This window comes from Pseudophryne corroboree, chromosome 1 (genome assembly GCF_028390025.1).
Source record: "Pseudophryne corroboree isolate aPseCor3 chromosome 1, aPseCor3.hap2, whole genome shotgun sequence".
In the NCBI taxonomy this organism is placed as follows: Eukaryota; Metazoa; Chordata; class Amphibia; order Anura; family Myobatrachidae; genus Pseudophryne; species Pseudophryne corroboree.
Genome location: NC_086444.1, coordinates 498288983 through 498310136, shown reverse-complemented (window position 1 = coordinate 498310136; position 21154 = coordinate 498288983). Strand labels below are relative to the sequence as shown.

General features: G+C 40.9%; 1 protein-coding gene across 7 annotated transcripts in view; it reads left to right on the top strand.

The window, feature by feature from the left end:
• The window catches only part of LOC134895591 (proprotein convertase subtilisin/kexin type 5-like), a 568642-nt gene that overhangs the window by 451507 nt on the left and 95981 nt on the right, over positions 1-21154 (top strand). For all 7 annotated transcript variants that reach the window (XM_063913851.1, XM_063913850.1, XM_063913849.1 and 4 more), the window contains 3 exons: positions 7605-7708; positions 17375-17492; positions 20086-20274. In XM_063913851.1, coding sequence (XP_063769921.1) covers positions 7605-7708; positions 17375-17492; positions 20086-20274 — 411 coding nt within the window. The remainder of the gene's footprint in view (positions 1-7604; positions 7709-17374; positions 17493-20085; positions 20275-21154) is intronic.

The window sequence follows — 21154 nt, the reverse complement described above, 5'->3', positions numbered from 1 at the left end:
TATATTACTTATGGACGACGAGTGACGACACAGAGGTAGGTACAGCCGTGGCCTACCGTACTGCTGCTTATATATATAATATACTGTATAACGGACCTGGTGGACACTGTCAGCAGACTGCTAAACTAGTATGAAGAAAAAAACAACAACACAGTTATACAATGTAGATGGATGGATAGTATAGTATTATATTACTTATGAACGACGAGTGCACTGACGACACAGAGGTAGGTACAGCCGTGGCCTACCGTACTGCTGCTTATATATATAATATACTGTATAACGGACCTGGTGGACACTGTCAGCAGACTGCTAAACTAGTATGAAGAAAAAAACAACAACACAGGTATACAATGTAGATGGATGGATAGTATAGTATTCTATTACTTATGGACGACGAGTGCACTGACGACACAGAGGTAGGTTCAGCCGTGGCCTACCGTACTGCTGCTTATATATATAATATACTGTATAACGGACCTGGTGGACACTGTCAGCAGACTGCTAAACTAGTATGAAGAAAAAAAAAACACCACAGGTATACAATGTAGATGGATAGTATAGTATTATATTACTTATGGACGACGAGTGCACTGACGACACATAGGTAGGTACAGCCGTGGCCTACCGTACTGCTGCTTAAATATATAATATACTGTATAACGGACCTGGTGGACACTGTCAGCAGACTGCTAAACTAGTATGAAGAAAGAAAGAAAAAAACACAGGAGTGTTTTTCAGGCAGACAAACGTATACTGGACTGGTGGTCACTGTCAGCAAAACTGTGCACTGTACTCCTGCTATAACTGCTCCCCTGTCCCCACAATTAGGCAGTGTGAGCAGAGCAGTGCACTCAGCACAGATATATCATGCAGCAGTGCAGCACACTGAGTGAGCACAGATATGGTGGTCGGAGCGTTTTTTTCAGGCAGAGAAACAAAGGATTAAACTCACTGGTGGTATAATCAAAACCCTGCACTGTACTCCCTAACAGCTGCTCCCCGTCCCCAATCCTCCCCACAATTATAACTAACTAAGTCACTCTGTGTTCTACTATAACGGAGAGGACGCCAGCCACGTCCTCTCCCTATCAATCTCAATGCACGTGTGAAAATGGCGGCGATGCGCGGCTCCTTATATAGAATCCGAGTCTCGCGAGAATCCGACAGCGGGATGATGATGTTTGGGCGCGCTCGGGTTAACCGAGCAAGGCGGGAGGATCCGAGTCGCTCGGACCCGTGTAAAAAAAAGGTGAAGTTCGGGCAAGTCGGATTCCGAGGATCCGAACCCGCTCATCACTAATAATAATAATAACGGACCTGGTGGACACTGTCAGCAGACTGCTAAACTAGTATGAAGAAAAAAAAACCCACCACAGGTATACAATGTAGATGGATGGATAGTATAGTATTATATTACTTATGGACGACGAGTGCACTGACGACACAGAGGTAGGTACAGCCGTGGCCTACCGTACTGCTATATATATATATATATATATATATATATACTGTATAATAATAATAACGGACCTGGTGGACACTGTCAGCAGACTGCTACACTAGTATAAAGAAAAAAAAAGCCACCACAGGTATACAATGTAGATGGATGGATACTATAGTATAGTATTATATTACTTATGGACGACGAGTGCACTGACGACACAGAGGTAGGTACAGCCGTGGCCTACCGTACTGCTATATATATATATATATATATATATATATATATAATATACTGTATAATAACGGACCTGGTGGACACTGTCAGCAGACTGCTAAACTAGTATGAAGAAAAAAAAAAGCCACCACAGGAGTGTTTTTCAGGCAGACAAACGTATACTGGACTGGTGGTCACTGTCAGCAAAACTGTGCACTGTTCTCCTGCTATAACTGCTCCCCAGTCCCCACAATTAGGCAGTGTGAGCAGTGCACTCAGCACAGATATATGCAGCAGTGCAGCACACTGAGTGAGCACAGATATGGTGGAGCGTTTTTTTTCAGGCAGAGAAACAACGGATTAAACTCACTGGTGGTATAATCAAAACCCTGCACTGTACTCCCTAACAGCTGCTCCCCGTCCCCAATCCTCCCCACAATTATAAGTCACTCAGTCTTTTCTACTATAACGGAGAGGACGCCAGCCACGTCCTCTCCCTATCAATCTCAATGCACGTGTGAAAATGGCGGCGACGCGCGGCTCCTTATATAGAATCCGAATCTCGCGAGAATCCGACAGCGGGATGATGACGTTCGGGCGCGCTCGGGTTAACCGAGCAAGGCGGGAGGATCCGAGTCGCTCGGACCCGTGAAAAAAAAGGTGAAGTTCGGGCGGGTTCGGATCCCGAGGATCCGAACCCGCTCATCACTAATTTATACTGGATTAGGGTCCTAATTCAGAACCTGTCGCTGGTGTTCAAAAATCACTATGAAGTGTTTTTTGCACATCTGCGCATGTGCGTATGCCGGTACGCGCATGTGCAAGTTCCTAAACTGCGTTTTCTTTAGAACGCAGTTTAAGACCTGAAGGGGGTGGGAATGGGGCATACTCTATTTAAGGGGCGTAGTCCAGACAATGGAGGCGTGTCTGCACGGTTGCTAGGACAGGTCACGACGGATGCGTGACATCACACGCAGCCGCTGTGACCCTTAACATGACAGGTAGCCATCTGCCTTCGCAGTTAGGCACGTTGGCTACTCGAAACATGCGAATACATCGCCGCCGTGGGATGCTTTTGCATGTCTGCGGGGGGGGGGCTAGATCCAGCTTCTGGGGCGGACTTGCCCTGTGCTGGGCATCCCCTCTCATGTCAAAGAATGTGATCGTAGATGTGCGTTTTTCCGCACATCTATGATCAGGTCTGAATTAGGCCCTCTAATTGTAATCATTGCACCTAATGGGCCTGATTCTGCCTCTTTTGCCAGTCTTTACGCTAAAACCTTCCGTGATCAACATCTGTGCATCTGACTGCGCAAGGCCACACACACTACTGAGCCTCATTTTGACTTGTTTTAAGGACATTACATCAAAGTTGGATCAGCCTGTAGTGTGTTTTTCCACTTTAATTTTGAGTGTGACTCCAAATCCAGACCTCCATGGGTTAATAAATTTGATTTCCATTGATAATTTTTGTGTGATTTTGTTGTCAGCACATTCCACTATGTAAAGAACAAAGTATTTAATAAGAATATTTCATTCATTCAGATCTAGGATGTGTTATTTTAGTGTTCCCTTTATTTTTTTGAGCAGTGTGTATATATATATATATATATATATATATATATATATATATATAAAAAGACAAGCAGGGTCTGGCACTCGCAGTAATACTTAAAGCAGCTGGCCGGTGACTCACTCTCACCGTCAGGTGCAAAGCACTGTGTAGAAAGAAAGCAGTTGGCACTCCAGGCAGAAAATAAACCACAGCAGGAAGGCAGTGTAAGCGGTCAACGTTTCAGGGACTATTATCCCTTTTATCAAGACATGTCTTGATAAATTTCTGCCTGGAGTGCCAACTGCTTTTTTTCTATCTATCTATATATATATATATATATATATATCTCCTCCAGGATTTTGTAAACAGGAATAAAGATTTATTGCTGATGAACCTAGTTTAATGATATATGTCGACATTTCAGTTTTAAGGCAGACCCTGGAAAATCAACATCATTGGCAATATGAGTCATTTGAAGAAATACGTTGATGTTTGCCATTGGAGACCATCAATAGTGTGTGTATGTAACTGTACATGCAGGCCCGAAGCACTATGTTGTGTGTGGTCTGAATGTAAATGTGTCTGCGGAGCAGTAACAGTAAGACATTGTCACATACAGGTACTGGATTGCTTAATCCTATTACCCAGAAACTCCCTCTGTGTTTTCCTGACTCATCATCAATGACAAAACCATCAAACTTCAGAACCAAAACATTGATGGGTCCAATGTTTCATTATTCCATGAGCATCCTTCACAAAGATGAGACTATTGTCCTGGGTCCCACTCTCTAGTGTAAATAGTACATCTAACATTCAGTTATACAGTTTCCATACTTTCCAACCTGACCTATTGCAACCCATTGTATTAACTGTGGCTGAATAAATAAATACTTATGAAGATTAATTCAGTTGGGAATTATGTAAGAAAATTGTAGTAAAGCAAAATACCCCGGATGAAGCCTACTGTGGAAATTAGTATTCCACTGATAGCGCTCATTACACTTATCAACTGTTAATGTACTTTTGATCTGCCAACTCTTGACATTCAAAATAGGATGTTAATGCATGCTACCAGTGCAATAGTATATAATGGTAAAAGTGTTATAATTTAACAGCATGTGGACCATATGTTAAAAATACATCAATAAAATAAAAAATACATTGTGCCAGAATAATTGTGTTGTCCCCAGTTTCTTTAGCTCTGGAGGGTTCCTACTAAGACTTTTTTGTCCAAGGCGTTTTCTTGACCTGTACATGGGCATTTTGGGCAAACTCTACTGTTACAGCATACTTACTTTTTGCTGCTACCTTCCATGAGATCTCTGATGGAAGGTTCACGGTCCCATTGTGAGACTACGGCAATGTGATTTGCGTCATCACATACTGTACCTGTATTGTCCACTTCACTGTGAAAGTGGATGGTATCCAGGAGAGTGGGTGACTCTCTCAGGAGTCCAGGGAAACTCACCAAAATTCAGGAATTTCCTGGACATTCCGGGAGAGTAGGCATGTATGAGCTGCTGCAGGTCTTGTAAGATTGCCAGGCTGCCTGCACGCATAACTACACCATGAGAGTATGCTGAGCGCCGGGATCCCGACAGCCGGTATATCGAGTGCTTCCCGTGGGGGCCATATAGCTAGCACATCAGTTCCTCTCGCCTGTTATCTAGCTCTGCTCATTGTACATAATGTCTGGTTTGAGAAATTAAGCATGAAAACACATTTGGATTCCCTCTGGCTTTGCAGCATTCTTGACAGTGGGTGTCAATGTACTGGGATTGCAAGCCATAACTTGCTGTGCATATTTTACAGACCTGCATAGAGATTAGTAGATTTTGTTGAGTTTGGGAACTTTGCATATTATAAATAATGTTCTGCCCATTATCTTACATTTGCAGAGACAAAACTAAATAAATCAATGCAAGGATTCTGCAATAAGTAGACTCTGTCAAAAGTGATTTCATTTCAATTCTTCAGGCTTTATTGGCTAATCTAACTTTTGGCTAAGAATATTTTGCTTTAGCAAATCCCAGTGTGAATATCTCCCCTGTGCAAATGCTACTGAAGTTAAAGTATTATTACAAAATCTACATCATTATATGATCTATCTATCTATCTATCTATCTATCTATCTATCTATCTATCTATCTATCTATCTTTGAGAATGACATGTCCTCCCCTCGTCACCAACCGTTCTTTGTTCCCCTGATTTTGCTCCTACCAGCCTAGACTTTGAACGCTGGTGCTGATGACACTTTTAGGGGGAGGGTGGTGAAAGTTGCAGTTATTTTGTGTTCAGTACTGTATTTCTCACCAGCCAGAGGTACCGCTATTGTTTTTGCTAATTTTTTGTGGTGCACTTTCTGGTGACTTGCACCTTTACCACTGAAAGAAATCAGGACAGTGACTTGTAGCAACTAGTATTTTAAAATAGGTTTCTGCCAGTTTTTCAGCCACTCTGACTCTTTTACATACTGCCATATGCAACTAACTGGAAACTCACCAGAAATACTGTATGCCACTTTTGCAAAAGTAGAGGTTATCACGTCCTGTCCTAAATGTCTGTTCTTAGTTGGATAAGTCAGGTAACTTTAATTGCCATTGATAATATTTGCTGTGGGTGTCATGAACCTCTGCAGAAGTGATCTTGATTAGTTCTTCAGTTATAGCAACGCCTGTTCCCATGGAATGCAGTATGTGCACCAGTACTGCATACCTTCCAACACTTGGACATGAGGCGTGTTTTAAGCCCGAAAAAGGGACATAACATACCCCTGTTTTCATCCCCATTTGGGGCATGCACTCCCAAAGATGCTGGGCTGACCGCAGGCTCCCTCCCCGGACACTTGGGAGGTATGAGTTATATGTTCTCATGATTCCTATGTGCAAACACTCATTCTTTAACAACAGGACTAAATTAAGAGCATAATAAGAAAATAGAGCATCTCCAAACCTCAAAGCTCATGTTGTTGTAGTAATAAAATTGTTTCCTTTTTAAATAAGAATTTAAATATCATTTCTTTTTTACCGTGCTTGTAATAATACACATGCATAATAAAGGCCATCAACGCCTTAAAATATCACCTCTAAGTAAACTTTAAGATAGTTGTAGAGACACGAAAATGAAAATGTAAACAATTACTGATAAAATTGGGATTGAGAACAAGTGTAATTAGGCAGCACAACATGGCTGATTTAGCAGCGGGAAGGCATGTGGCGTACGCTGGGAGGTAAATGAATCAAAACTTGTCTTGTTCCAGTGGCTGAATCAGCTAGTAACTCAGGCTTCTCATGTATTTTACTGTTTTACCCACTTACTCTTATATAGGGAATAGACCGCAAATCTCTACATTTATTTATTGCATTTTCTGATAAACTATGTTTCAATATTATATTTTTTTTCTGATTAAAACAAGAACTCCTTATTGTCTGAAAGGAGATTAGATAAATAAATCCAGAGACTTTCTCATGGCAAGGTGCTTGGTTCGCATGCAGTTTGTTTCCCTCCTGAAAATAATGTTTGTCCATTTTATTGGCAGAATTTGAGCAATGGATAGCCCTGCTATACTCTTCATATTAATATAAATAGCTCATTGTCTGTTTGTATGCAGTTGTCTATGCAGATTTCTGAGTATGTGTATGTAAAACATAATTTAATATGAAGGGTTATTTACTAAAATATTTAGTGTGAAACTTCAACCTTTTGAGCAGCTAAAACACAACCATGATTCTATTATTTGGTTAGGACAGAACCGCCAAGGACTACATGTGGAAATGATTTAGTTTGTCCAAACAGGTAGCATTGGGAATTAATAATGCAGTTCTGTTAAGATTAATGACATGATTTGGCTAATGTGGGGTGATCTATTAATCTTCAAAGCTTAACTTTCAGCTTTGTCTGTTCTTTAAGGGAGCTATCAAAATATAGTTAATCATTTGAACGTGAGACGTTTCTAGTTATGCATGACCCCGTATCAGGTAATTTAGGAATGGTTTGTATTTGTAATAAACGTATAGAAATCACTGTCTCATGCTGATTCAATAACAGATGCATTTGTGACTTGGCGGAAGATAACTCACAAACTACTCTATGCACAGTACAAATGTCATTGGTTCAGAATGTTAGAACTGATAACTGAAGCTGTAACTAATACAATGCTTATGCTGAGATGCAAACAGTCGCCAAAGTACTGTACAAATTGTTCCTACAGTATGTTCTAAACCATTTTGCAATTTACAAATATTTAAATATTAGTACTGGACAAAATTAAGTAGATCAGCCGGTGAGATAATAGTACAGCCCCAATGGTGCAATAATGTCTTTGGTTAAAAAAATATCATGACTTTCTCATGAACTGAACCCAACTCTCTTCTGAATTTCCCTCACAGCCCATTCTTAACCTGGAGAGATGTACAGCATATCATTGTTAGGACGTCTCGCCAAAGACACTTAAATGCGCCAGATTGGAAGACTAATGCTGCAGGCCACAAAGGTAAGTTCATTTATATTCTTAGTACCGTTCTTCTGTTTTCACCATTTATACTAATTGTTTTGCTAAAACACATATTTCCTTATTGTGGGGAAATCTTGTTTCTGTCTTTTGTATGTTCTTACTACTATAAGAATATAGTAGATAGATACACTGTATATCGTAAAAAAAAATATTTAGGCTATGTTTCATGTTACATGAGATTTTAGTGCCTGGTTCTGATTTGGGAGTAAAGTAAAAAAGGCCACGTAACTTTGGACCTCTGCAAGACTATGTTGTGTTGCAGGTGGGAGCAGAGCAGTAGAGAACCTGACTGGGCCCAGGTACTTTTCAGGGGGTGTAGCCTAATCACAGGAGAAAAAGGCAGAAAAAATGGTTATTTTAAGGGTATCCCTGGCCACACTGTAGCCCAGCACACAGAAGCGAGTTCTGGGCTGAGGAGAAAAGCCACAGCTGCTGCAGCCAGGTAAAGGGGGCTGGGGTCTATGCCCCTCCATCAGACCTGGGCCCAGGTAATTAGTACCCTCCCCTCCCCTTTTGGCACCCCATGCTCATCTATACCTTTAATAGGATTACTGGAGCCAGGGCAGTCGGACTTAATCTCCTGCTGTAATGACTTAATCCCCTGCTGTATTGTTCTCTGTATTGTATTGCTGCTGAGAACAATAGATTAAAGGCTTATGCTAATAAACCATGGTGCACCTAGGCGCAGCAGAGAAGCCAAGATGAGCGAGGCTCCATCTGTATGTCAGTGTCATCTGCTGATACAGCTATGTTTATATACCCTGTATGTGTCCTATATTGTCTTCAACTGTAAGTCACTGTTTTCCTGTTTTGCTTATTTGTGTATGTACTCTGTAACTGGATGCTGCAGATCCCTTGTGGCACCATATAAATAAAGGATATAAAAAAAATTAAATATGCAGAGAGATTTAAGGCGGTATCCTATTAGCAGCGGCACTTCACTGCTACTTTTAGGATCGCAAGAGGCCATCCTATTAGCCCCAATGCCAGCATCCTTTTTCCCCAATGCTTGCAATTATTGGGGGTTATGCTTGGGGGGCTCAGGCATTCAATGCATAATCCACGATAAGGGGCACCCGGAGCCAGGATAACACATGTGATCGGGGACTTATCCGATATCCAGTTGTTTTAATAGTCCAAAATTGTATTGGGGTTAATAGGATACCGCCCTTAGGGCCTAATTCAGCATGGTACGCTGAAGTGTGGAAATCTATCTCCTATTCGTCGATTTCCGCAGTTTTGCACATGTGCGAGAGTTGCGTTCACAGTTTACGAGTCGGCAAGGAGCGTTGACGGGGCGGTAATGTGGCATTTTGGAGGTGGTGAAGCGGGTTTGGGGGGGTGCAATCCGGACAACAGAGACATGTCCGGACCGTTTGCAGGGCTAGGCTGCGAAGGCAGGGGGCTACCCTTAAGATGCAAGCGCATTGCTGTGCAGCCTTGCCCCATGCTAGATTAGTCCCTTAGTGCGGTATTCAATTAGCAATAGTAAAATATTTGTTTGCCACTGCTTGAATTAACATGCTTATAGCATGGTCATTTCAATTATCTGCTTTACAAACAATTCAATTGGTAAAGCATTCTACCCGCAGTTGCTCCGTAATTTTCTATGATGCTAGCCACGTTAAGTGTAGGGAGAAATGGGCAAATCAGCCTGTACCCCCAAAAAGTGCAAACTGTTATTGGATAACTGTGTAGAGGTCTATTAGGGACCAAAAGCAAAATATTTGGGGCTCTTTAAAGGTGTCAAATGGCTGATTTTTTTGCATTGTTTTTTATAACATTGAAAAAATAATAGCAAGCGTTTCCAGCAAATATATATAGATAAATTTGGGGTGCATAATAATGCCTATAGGTAGATTTTTTTTCTGTAATTTCTGTAACAATTCTCATGACACCCCTCTCACCCACTGATAAATCACATTATAATATTGCATAGATAGATCAATTTGTGTGAACTATTTACCCCAATTTCTTAACAGCACTCACTGTATTTTACTTTATTCTATTTTAAATACAGTTTCCATTATCTTTAATATACTTCAAATGTATGTCCTAGAAAAACCTAGAGCAATGTTTTTCCTCAACTACTATTAATAATTTATTAATTACCATTACAAGCGTCATGTGCCATACTGGTTTCTTTATGTGTGTCTGTGATTATGTGCAAGGCTTTTTATTGCATTTTCAATATAACATGTTTTCTTTACAGGATTACTTTAGACATTGAATTGCTTTACTATCTGTATTTTATTTATAAATGAGTCTGCCATTTGCAGGAGCATTGGATATAGTGCTCCTTTGATTGTGGGCAGTTTTCCTTGTGTTATATCAAATGCATCACAATGACATGCTCCCGCATCTCCAACAGCAAAAACTTGTTTTCAAGTAGATCCTGAACATTGGAGAACATTTATGAAAACTGATGCCAAAGAAATAAGGTGGAGAGAGATAAAGTGGAAAGAAAGTACCAACCAATCAGCTTCTGTCATTTCACAGGCTGTATTTGAAAAGATTGACATTTAGGAGCTGAATTGCTGGCATATTATCTCTCTCCAATTTATCTCTCTACAAGCTTTGATAAATATCCCAAGTGCTGTTGGCCATAGAAGCCAATCAGTTTTTATCACTATGTAGTGCTATTTTGAAAATTAAAGCATACACCTGACCGGCTGCATGATAAAAACTAAGGGTGGGTACATACTCGAAAAATCTTGGACTGATATATTCTTTCCGGCCAACTCGGAATGACATATCGGGCGGAACGTTCAGTGTGAACCTGAAATTTGCAAGCTCCCACGATCGTATGTGATATCTTCCAGTCAGCCATCCTGCATGGCCAACCGGAAGATATTGCATGTGACTTGGTGCATATTAATGAAGAACAGAACAGTGATTGTTCCGTCTTTTATTAGATCTTCCTGGTGTGTACGGGCACTTGGGCATGTAGGGCCGAAGGGAATTTGGCTGTACTGTACCATCAGCTTGCCCATCATTCAGTTTTGCACCCACCCTAAAGGTGCCCATACACTAGACGATATTATGAGCAATTTGGCCATTTCAGACAGATCGGAACTACAAATCGTTCATAATAGTGCAGATCGTTTAATGTCTGTGAATGATAACGATCACGATGCGCGGTCCCTCTGGTCGTTGGTCAGAGCTTCTGATCTTCCCTGCTGCAGGGAAGATCTGAAGCTATCATCAACGACAGAATGCTCATGGGTGTAGCCACTCCCAGATCTTAAGATATACTGTATGTTATGTGTATTGTACTATATCGTTTGCCTAGGACTGCGGGTAGCTGCCGGGGAAGTTTAAGGGAAATCGTTAGCGAGAATGCATCGTTTACAGGTCGTCTAGTGTATGGACGCCTTAAGTCTGCAGGCATTGGAATTGCTCTGACTTCACTGGAACCACTCCTTTGTTTGAATACACCTATCCACACTTGCACTTTTGCAGTTCGATCAATAGTTTGTAACAATTAATTTGTACTATGGTTTATATTATGTAGGTAATCAACTGATTTTACATGCAAAAACCTACTCCCTTTGTATGCATTTTCCTAAAAATGAAAATGTAAGTGGTTGTGGAAATCAATGTGGAATGTGATCAGGGAATAGAGAAATACATGAGTCTATGAACAGAACTTATAGATGATCTGTAAATCACATGTTGTATTGATGGACATGTTTCCCTGCTTTACTTGCTTACAAGGCTAATGGTGGAGTCCTTGCTTGTTGTTAATCTTTATCTTGTCTTTCACTTTTCATTTCTTTTTAATACCATCAATTTTATTAGGAAGTTACGTTAGTGAAGACCTTGAGCTGTCATGTGCAAATCATCCCTGTCACACAGCTGAAATGATTCACTGTAGAAGCAATTAGAACAAACTATTATTCTCACACTGCAACATGTATCTCCATCAAGCGCATCATTAGATCAAAACAGAGCACAATAAAAATGTTATACGGCCGATACACAGTATAATTCACAATATGAAATTATTATTTTATTATGATTACATTTCTCTTTTTGGAACTTGGATCTGTCAATCTCTTTCCTAAATACACAGAATAATATGGTATTTAGAAGATTGTAATTGTTTTGTTTCTGTACTTAAGAAAGTGTGTATTTGTATGTAGGCTTATTTCAGTAACACCATTTGATGTAAAATGTGCATAGAAGAAAACATATAGAGTAGTAAACACAGTGGACGATTTATTACATCACCTACAATCAGGGCAAAGTGTTACGTTGCATCTGCTTGGGAATACTTGTACAGTTGCATTGAGGACGATACTACTAAAGCTTTCTCCCCTGAGATCCTGACTGGGTCTGTCAAATGCCTTTGATGAGTTTGATGTGCATAAACAATGTAGTTTTAAATTTCAACATTGTATTGCATGCATAATACTTACAGTATGATACACAAACATCCAGATGTTCTAGTTGGGTGTAGTATGGTATGCCGGTGGTCGGGCTCCCGGCGACCAGCTTACCGGCGCCCGAATCCCGACCGCCAGCATACCGACAGCTGGGTGAGCGCAAATGAGCTCCTTGTGGGCTCGCTGCGGGCACGGTGGCGCGCTACACGCGCCACACTATCTATTCTACCTTCAGGGGGACGTGGACCCCCAAGAGGGAGAAAAGATGTCGGTATGCCGGCGGTCGGGATTCCGGCGCCGGTATGGTGGTCGCCGGGAGGCCGGCCGCCGGCAACCTGAATACCACCCTTCTAGTTAATGCGCATCTGACTCTACTGTTCTGTAATATGTAGGTTTTATCTACACTTGTCCTTGTAAATTTGGTTCTAAATATGAGCAACTCATTCACATTTACTTAATGCATGTTTATAAAATGAGCTCTATTTAGGACCAGCTCCAGGATATTGTACTTCCCTTTAATAAAAACCTCCCCAATTTTCCCTTTAAAAACATAAAATATAAACCAGCCAATTAGTTGTGCTCATCTACCCACTTTAGTCCCTCCTCTGAGTATTTATAGTTACAGTTTAACAATTGTATCTAGAATATTTATGCCATTTCACCAGTCCAACCCAAGCCACATATTCTGCAGTCACAACATGAGCCCTGTAGGATAATACCTGTTTTCTGTTTGAGGCAGAGGCTTACAAAACTTGATGTGGTGCAGAAAGCAGGAAAGTTAAGACAGTCTGCATTGCAGGGGTCCTATATGCTTGCAGCCTGACGTGCCTACAAGGCACAGTATGATTGGGTGGCAGGTAAGGCCTACTACTTTTACAGCTTCTTACCTTTTGCCAGTGTTATCAGCCAGTGTTATCAAGCAGGATCATTGCCTCTAGCAGTCACTGCATGAGGAAGAAACCGTTAAATTATATCTTATACAGTCTCAACTATTTCAGAGTCACTTTTAGACGCTGTACAAGGTTTTACTGAAAATAAAGACATCCTGGCACTATCCTACTGAATGAGCCCAAAATCATCAATCAATTGATTAATTAATAACAGTGGTGACTGCTGCTTCTGGTAAACGAAGGGGCAAATACTGAAACCTCCAAAATAGTTAGCAAAAAAAATAAACAAAGTACAGAAGCACTGTCATTTATAATAACAGCATTAAAACATTAAACATTTATATGTCTTATAATGTACCCACACGGCTGGTATTTGACATACAGTAAAATAATAATTTAGACAGTTAATATAAAACGGAATATGCCAGTGATCTGGAATAGCATCATCAAATTAAATGACACCTTTTTCTATATGTCTGAGGGATAATCTTTCCTTAGATGCAATATCCAGAAAATGTATAGAGGCCCTCATTCCGAGTCGTTCGCTCGGTATTTTTCATCGCATCGCAGTGAAATTCCGCTTAGTACGCATGCGCAATATTCGCACTGCGACTGCGCCAAGTAATTTTACAATGGAGATAGTATTTTTACTCACGGCTTTTTCATCGCTCCGGCGATCGTAGTGTGATTGACAGGAAATGGGTGTTACTGGGCGGAAACAGGCCGTTTTATGGGCGTGCGGGAAAAAACGCTACCGTTTCCGGAAAAAACGCAGGAGTGGCCGGGGAAACGGGGGAGTGTCTGGGCGAACGCTGGGTGTGTTTGTGACGTCAAACCAGGAACGACAAGCACTGAACTGATCGCAGATGCCGAGTAAGTGTGGAGCTACTCTGAAACTGCTAAGTAGTTTGTAATCGCAATATTGCGAATACATCGTTCGCAATTTTAAGATGCTAAGATACACTCCCAGTAGGCGGCGGCTTAGCGTGAGCAACTCTGCTAAAATCGCCTTGCGAGCGATCAACTCGGAATGAGGGCCAGAGTGAGAACTAAGAGTGCTCATGAAGTCCAAACCAAAATAATTATCATTGAGACGCTCTGTAAATAATTGAAGTAAATTAAGATCCCCATCCCAAATAAAAAAACAAATCATCAATGTATCTACAGTAGAGAACCAGGTTTGCCCCATATTCAGGGATGGACTGGGGGCTGACATCGACCCTGGCATGTGCGTGCACACGCGCACATGACCGGGGCATGCAGACACTACCAACGGGAGCATGCCGTGAGTCAGTGGGGCATGGACTCGTGGCACGCCCCCATTACCATGTCCCGAGTCAGGGGGCATGGATTCGCAGTATGTCTCTATTTCCATGGAGACAAGCAGGGGGGCAGGGGAGCGGCCAGACCATAGAGCTGTAGGCTGCACTGCATTCGGCCTTCCCGGCTCTCTGTGTGACAGGACTGGCCCACCAGCCCATTGGCCCTTCTGGCATTTGCCAGGAGTGCCAGATGGGCAGTCCAGTCCTGCCCATAATGCACACCCCATATGTGCTCTTCTTCAAATCTGCCACAGATTCACAAAACTTGGGGCAAACCTGGTTCACATAGCAAATGAATATATTTTGTATGCATTCATAAACTTTGTGTACTATATAGTCCTACAGATAAAAGACACTAGTCTTTGCTTTTGTGGTTATTGCAATTTTATTTGTGTCCAAATACATCTTGCCTCAATACACCATGCACCGTGAGATGCCTGGCGTGAGTGAGCCAGCAGTTCCCATGCAACTCTGCTAACATCAGACATCTTTTTTTTGCTGGAAATGCATCTTATTTGCATCGCTATGTGAATAATGTGCACAAACAGACTACTGATTAAAATGACATGCGAAATGCCTATATTCAGTGTACTTCTGCGGCTATATTTGCCTACAAAATGCTATATTACAGTGTTTTCATGGAAAACACTGTATTATAGCACTTTGTATGCAGATACAGATGCAGTTGCACATATATAAACATAGACAAGTACCTACCATAGCCTCTACAAATGCCAGTGGGCGTCATTTAGACTAAAGAGCAAATCTGGCTGCAATCTGCCAACTACAACCTAGACTAAAAAAACAGTGAAGCAAAAGGAGCAATTTATTATGATGATTATTATGATTATTTGCATGCAGGGTAAATACTGGTTGCCTTTGCATATCGCAAACAAATACTGGGGGCTGCTACACTGCTTTTTAGAGTTGTGCTAGGACACGCCCATTCCCAACTCTAAATCTATTCATCATTAGGAGCGTGGCGGGCCGCTGAAACTCGAACGTGCATGTTTCGCCATATAAACAGCTTTAACGAGGCTGTTCATATGGAGAAACGTGCACGTTGGCGTTTCAGCGTCCCACCATGCTCCTAATATGTTTAATGCATGTTGTATGTTATTTACATAAGTTCATATTTCTGTAACTCCGCAAACAGCACTTGTTAGCATTGATGCTATATAATGATTTAGATCCATTAGTGGATTACACGAATGAGCCTGAGATTCATAGGGGGAATGGTTCCATGCTGCAGGGTAGAACTCACCAATATCAATGAATATAACCAGTGATATTTCAATGCATTGCTCTTAATATTCAGAATCTACGGCTAACTTGGTTTACAGAGTGGAATCCACCATTGTTACCAAGTGTGATTAGTGATAGCCTATTCAAGCACCAGGAATATTAAGAATCTGTGGCCAATTGAGCCTACATCCTAAACTGTATCGCTATATACATTAATTGGCTCTGTGTGCTATTACCACACTGTTTATACGTAACACAGCATCTAGCTATTGAGAGATATAATCAGCAAGAGGAATCACCCTGCCAATACACATTCCCCTACAACATCTTTAATACATGGAGGATCTGCCTCAATATTAACACATTTAGCACAATGTTTTAAAGGGATATTGGTAGGAGATACATTTATGTGTGGCTGTAACATAGTAAAATGTGTGGTTAGTCAAAGGAGTCCAAGTTTGCAACAACCGTTGCCTATGAATATATAACAGGATATTAATTAATTATCACCTTCCTTTAACTAGTACACTTTCCAGGTAGCACGACTCTCTAAACCAACCATAGTGTGGACACAGCTGAGTTACACTATCAGATGAGATCAGTTTAAGGAGTCATTTTGCCTACAAAACGTCCCTCTTTAATAATAACATCATAGTAGGAATTACCTCAACCTAGACTCACATGGCATAGTGCCAACAAGGGACCTTTGTATGGGATACAGCTATATATGGTGGCAACACAAAAGAAAGTGTAGCCAGTCAGATGAAGTAACTTTGTAATCAATATTGCCTACAAATAAATGATTACAACACATGAATAAGTTGGCACACCTTTATTGAATACAACAATGGTCAGATCGTGATCATACTGTACATCCCCACACTTGTACTCTCAGATTGCAGTGTGCACTGAAGGTTATATATGGAAGAATTCTCATCAGCTCTAACACATTATTTTAATTAATACATTCATGCAGGAGTTATAGTGGTGGCTTTGCTTTTTAAAACTTCTTTTCATTCACATATTACAGTCATTTCACTTTTATGTCTGTATGTGTAATTTTAAACTCTATATTTTGCTGTATGCATCCCAACATTTGTATTTTTTTTAGAATAAATTTGTGCAATAAAAGCTAAGTTTTACTATGTAAATTAACTCAATGAATTCTCACCTGTGCACCCAACTCAGTAACCACTTTCCTAGTTCTTTTTGCTTTTTGGACTGTGGCAGCATTCTAAGCTCATTCAGCAAATTGAGTTCACTGCTTTTTGGATCAAAAATTTAGCGTTTCATAAACAGCTTTCAGTCTTTTCAGATTCATGGTGTACCTATTGATTTCTATAGATCTTATCCATATGTTGTGATGCTTGCTGTTCATGGCTTCCAATCACCTGTTCATGGGTTGGCTTCCAATCACCTGTGCAACACTGTTAAAGGCTACATCAGTCAGTTACTTCCAGCCACTCATTTAGCCTAGTGCTGTACTGAGACATACTGTAATAGTCCAGATCCTAGACGGAGTGGACATTTTTATATTTCACCAAATAAATTGTCATTTGACAGGTTCTGAGTTTACAGTGTCCCATATATGAAGTAATAAAATAAATGGTGCATGTCTTAACATCTGACAAGCTGGTTTTTGTTATTTTTCCTTCTTTACTTTATGTTCTACACTTCAAATATAAAAATTAATAATGGGATCCTTTTGGAATAAATGCATTGTGTGTATGTAAATAAGACGTTTTCCTTCTTGCTGCAGAGCCCACATTAATACCAGAACCATTTTCTTATCTCTAACAGTAAGCCACCTGTATGGCTTTGGCCTGATGGATGCTGAAGCCATGGTAGTTGAAGCAGAGAAATGGACGACAGTCCCTGCACAGCACATTTGCGTGGAGAACACTGACCGGCAGATCAAGTAATATATTCTGTCACATCTTTATTTTATTCCACTAGCAACAGGTCTGTGTGACAGCATTCAGCAGACCTACTGTGTAACATTTTCAGAGGACCTTGAATATGTATTTATAATATAACTGCCCTTTTCATTACTGGATACAGCTGTGATTCATCTATAGAATACATGTACTTCCATCATGCACAGTGACACCTTACTCTAGCTATTGTCACTATGTATTTCATGATGATTATATTACATGTGTGACAAGCTTATGTAGCTACAAATGTAAACTGTATTGGAGAGCCTGTCATTATGCTTTCAAAAAAGATAACTGCGCTGGCAATAGCATAATGTTTTCTCACCAGTGTTGTCCGTGAATCAAAGCAGTGAAGTAGCTGCTCAGTACTCAGTCTGTAAGGATAGGTACTACGCTGCAGGAACACCTCTTTCAGCCCTCTTGTGAATTTCACTATTGCTTTTTGATCTGTTATTTAGGGGGACATTTACTAAGCAGTGATAAGAGCGGAGAAGTGAGCCAGCGGAGAAGTTGCCCCATCAACCAATCAGCAGCTCTGTATAATTTTATAGTATGCAAATTATAGATGTTACTTCAGTGCTGATTGGTTGCCATGGGCAACTTCTCCACTGGCTCACTTCTCTGCTCTTATCACTGCTTAGTAAATGTCCTCCTTAGTGTATGTAACATTGGTAAACATGGGTATGGGTCATTAGGTCGACCACTATTGGTCGACATGCATTATGTCAACATGGTCACTAGATCGACAAGGTCATTAGGTCGACTTGAACAAGGTCAACATGAGGTTTTTTTTTACTTTTTTTGGTGTAATTTTCTTAGTAAAGGGATGGGTAACCCCAATTAGTGCACCATGTCCCCTCGCATGGTTCGCTTCACTCGCCATGCTTCAGGAAAGGTGCCTCACTGCACTCGGCACAGGTTACTATTCCCAATCGTAGTCCACGTGGATCGTAAAGTGTGAAAAAGTAAAAAAAAAATGAAGAAAGAAACGTGAAAAACGCATGTCGTCCTTTTTCCATGCCGACCTAGTACATGACGACCTAATGACCATGTCGACCTATTGCATGTTGACCAATAGTGGTCAACCTAATGACTATTGACCTAAGTGTGGTCGACCTAATGACCGTATCCCGGTAAACATATAGTAGTGTTTACATTAATCTGCAAGTACAGTACTGTAAGAAGTCACAACTTCTAGGTGATTTATCATCATGCTGAGATGCTGATATATTGCTGGATGTTTATTCATGTTTTTGCCCAGAAGCTTGAAGTACACTATGTGGTACACGATTCTGATACAGAAAATAGACATTAAAAAGAAAGACAGTCATTAGGTTGACCGTAAAAGACAGACAGCCAAAAGGTCGACAGGGTCAAAAGATCGATAAACAAAAACATTTTTGGGTGTTGTTTTGTGTTTTGAAAAAAAATTTTACCCCAATTTTTTGAAATGCGTCCTCTCGCAGGCTCGCTTCCTGCTTCGGGTGCTGTGGCTCGCTCTGCTTCGCTCGCCACAAGGTTACTAATGGTGATAGTTTGTGACATCGATAGTCTATTTTATGAAATGCATCCCCTCGCGGGCTCGCTTTGCTTGCCACGCTTACTAAAAGTAATAGTTTGTGACATGGATAGTAAATGCAGCAAAAGTTGTAAAAAATTTAAAAAAACCTTAAAAACGTGTCGACTTATTGACCCTGTCGACATGTTCACCCTGTTGGCCTTTTGACTGTCAGCATTTTAGCTTTGTAGACCTTTTAGTGGTCAACCTTTTGACTGTTGACCTTTTGACCCTGTCGATCTAATACATGTCGACCATTAGTGGTCAACCTATTGACTGTGGACCTTTTTAGTGTAGATCTATAGACCGGATACCGTGGTATACTACGTATCTGTAGAATTAGTCAGTCTGCTATGGTAACATAGGAGCCTGACTTATGCCAGGCAATTGTCCCACTTACAGATGGAGCCTCGCTCATCTAGGCTTCTCTGCTGCACCAAGATTTATTATCATAAGCCTTCCATCTATTGTTCTCAGCTGCAATACAATACAGAGAGAACAATACATCAGGAGATTAAGTCATTACAGCAGGGGATTAAGTCCGACAGCAGTGGTTCAATGAATCCTATTAAAGGGATAGATGAGCAGGGCTCCATCTGTACATCAACATTCATGTATTCTATGTGCACAAAGCGCATCCACTATTAGGGATCAGTAACCTTTGTCATACAGCAGAAACCACTTTCCGAAAGCATAATATACTGTATGCCCAATAAACATCAATGGATTATTCATAAACAACCAATCAGAAGTGGTTAGCTATATGTACAGATGTAGCCATGCTGATCTTTGCTGCAACACGGCTTGCTGCATGGCATGCCAGGGTGTGACTATTCATAAAGGAATTAGTTAAGTGATCAACGGCTGCGAATAGTCGCAGCCTGGCATGTCATGCAGTAGATGGGCATGGTTACATCTGCATCTCCTGTGACCACCCGCAAGTCATTTGAATTTCTGAGACGCATATACATCTAGTACAAGTTATATTCCCCTTGGTAATGGCTAATTTTACACAGGACAATTCGCCCAGACAATGTGGTTCGTTCAGCGTACAAAGCCACAGGCTGTGCTGACAACTCCAATCACCATGTTATTTACTTGGAGCATGTGGTTGTACGGATCACAATTACACACCCACGCAGAGGAGACCTGGCTGTCTATCTGACTTCTCCTTCAGGCACCAGATCACAGCTACTGGCTAACAGGTATGTCTTTGGCGTCATTGTCATTGGTAGTAAAGATGAAAAGATTTATGTGAAGCAGATTGCTTGTACCTGTGTGACTAGAAGGTGTCTGTATGGTTATAGTAACTGTAGTGCCTGGGTATATCGAAGTATGTTATAACTTTTATTCTGACGCCAAACCTTATTTATTTTGGGGAGTATGGGAATGAAAATAGCCTTAGACCTTAGACAAGAGAAAATGTACACTTCACCATCTGCTCCTAGTAATAATCACATAAAGAAATCAATTCGCCATCATGTGTGGTGATTCAATGGCTGGCGAGGCGCTGGCTAGTATCAGAGACAGATTTACACACATACATATATGATGATATGATGAGTTTTGACTAAAACAATGATTAGAATAACACACAGATAATATTTATAAATTCTAAATATCAACTTTGTATTATTCTAAATATTTTTATAGTCAAATCTCTGGAGTATACTGGAGTATGACAAGTGAGGCTCTGCCTCCCCTGCCTGCTCTGACCGCATATCACTGATTGGTACCGCCAGACCTGGCTTAAGTCCCCACGGTCACCTTTCCTTCTTTGCGTGTCAAAAAAAAAAATCAACATAAGATGGGATTAGATTACAGATGTGTCCTGATACATCTAGTCTCATTATGCCATGCATGGTGAGATGCCTGCCCGGAGTGAGCAATCAGGTATTGGGCGACTCTGCACCGAGCATCTATTTTGCCAGGAAATGCTTCCTATGGTGTGTACACACGGTGAGATATTTTCTTACGATTTTGACTATATAGTCTAAATCATAAGAAAAGTTAGTGCAGATCGCAAGGTGAAAGTCACCCTGCAATCCCGATTCGATGCCGATGCGCGGTCCCGCAGGCAAGTCA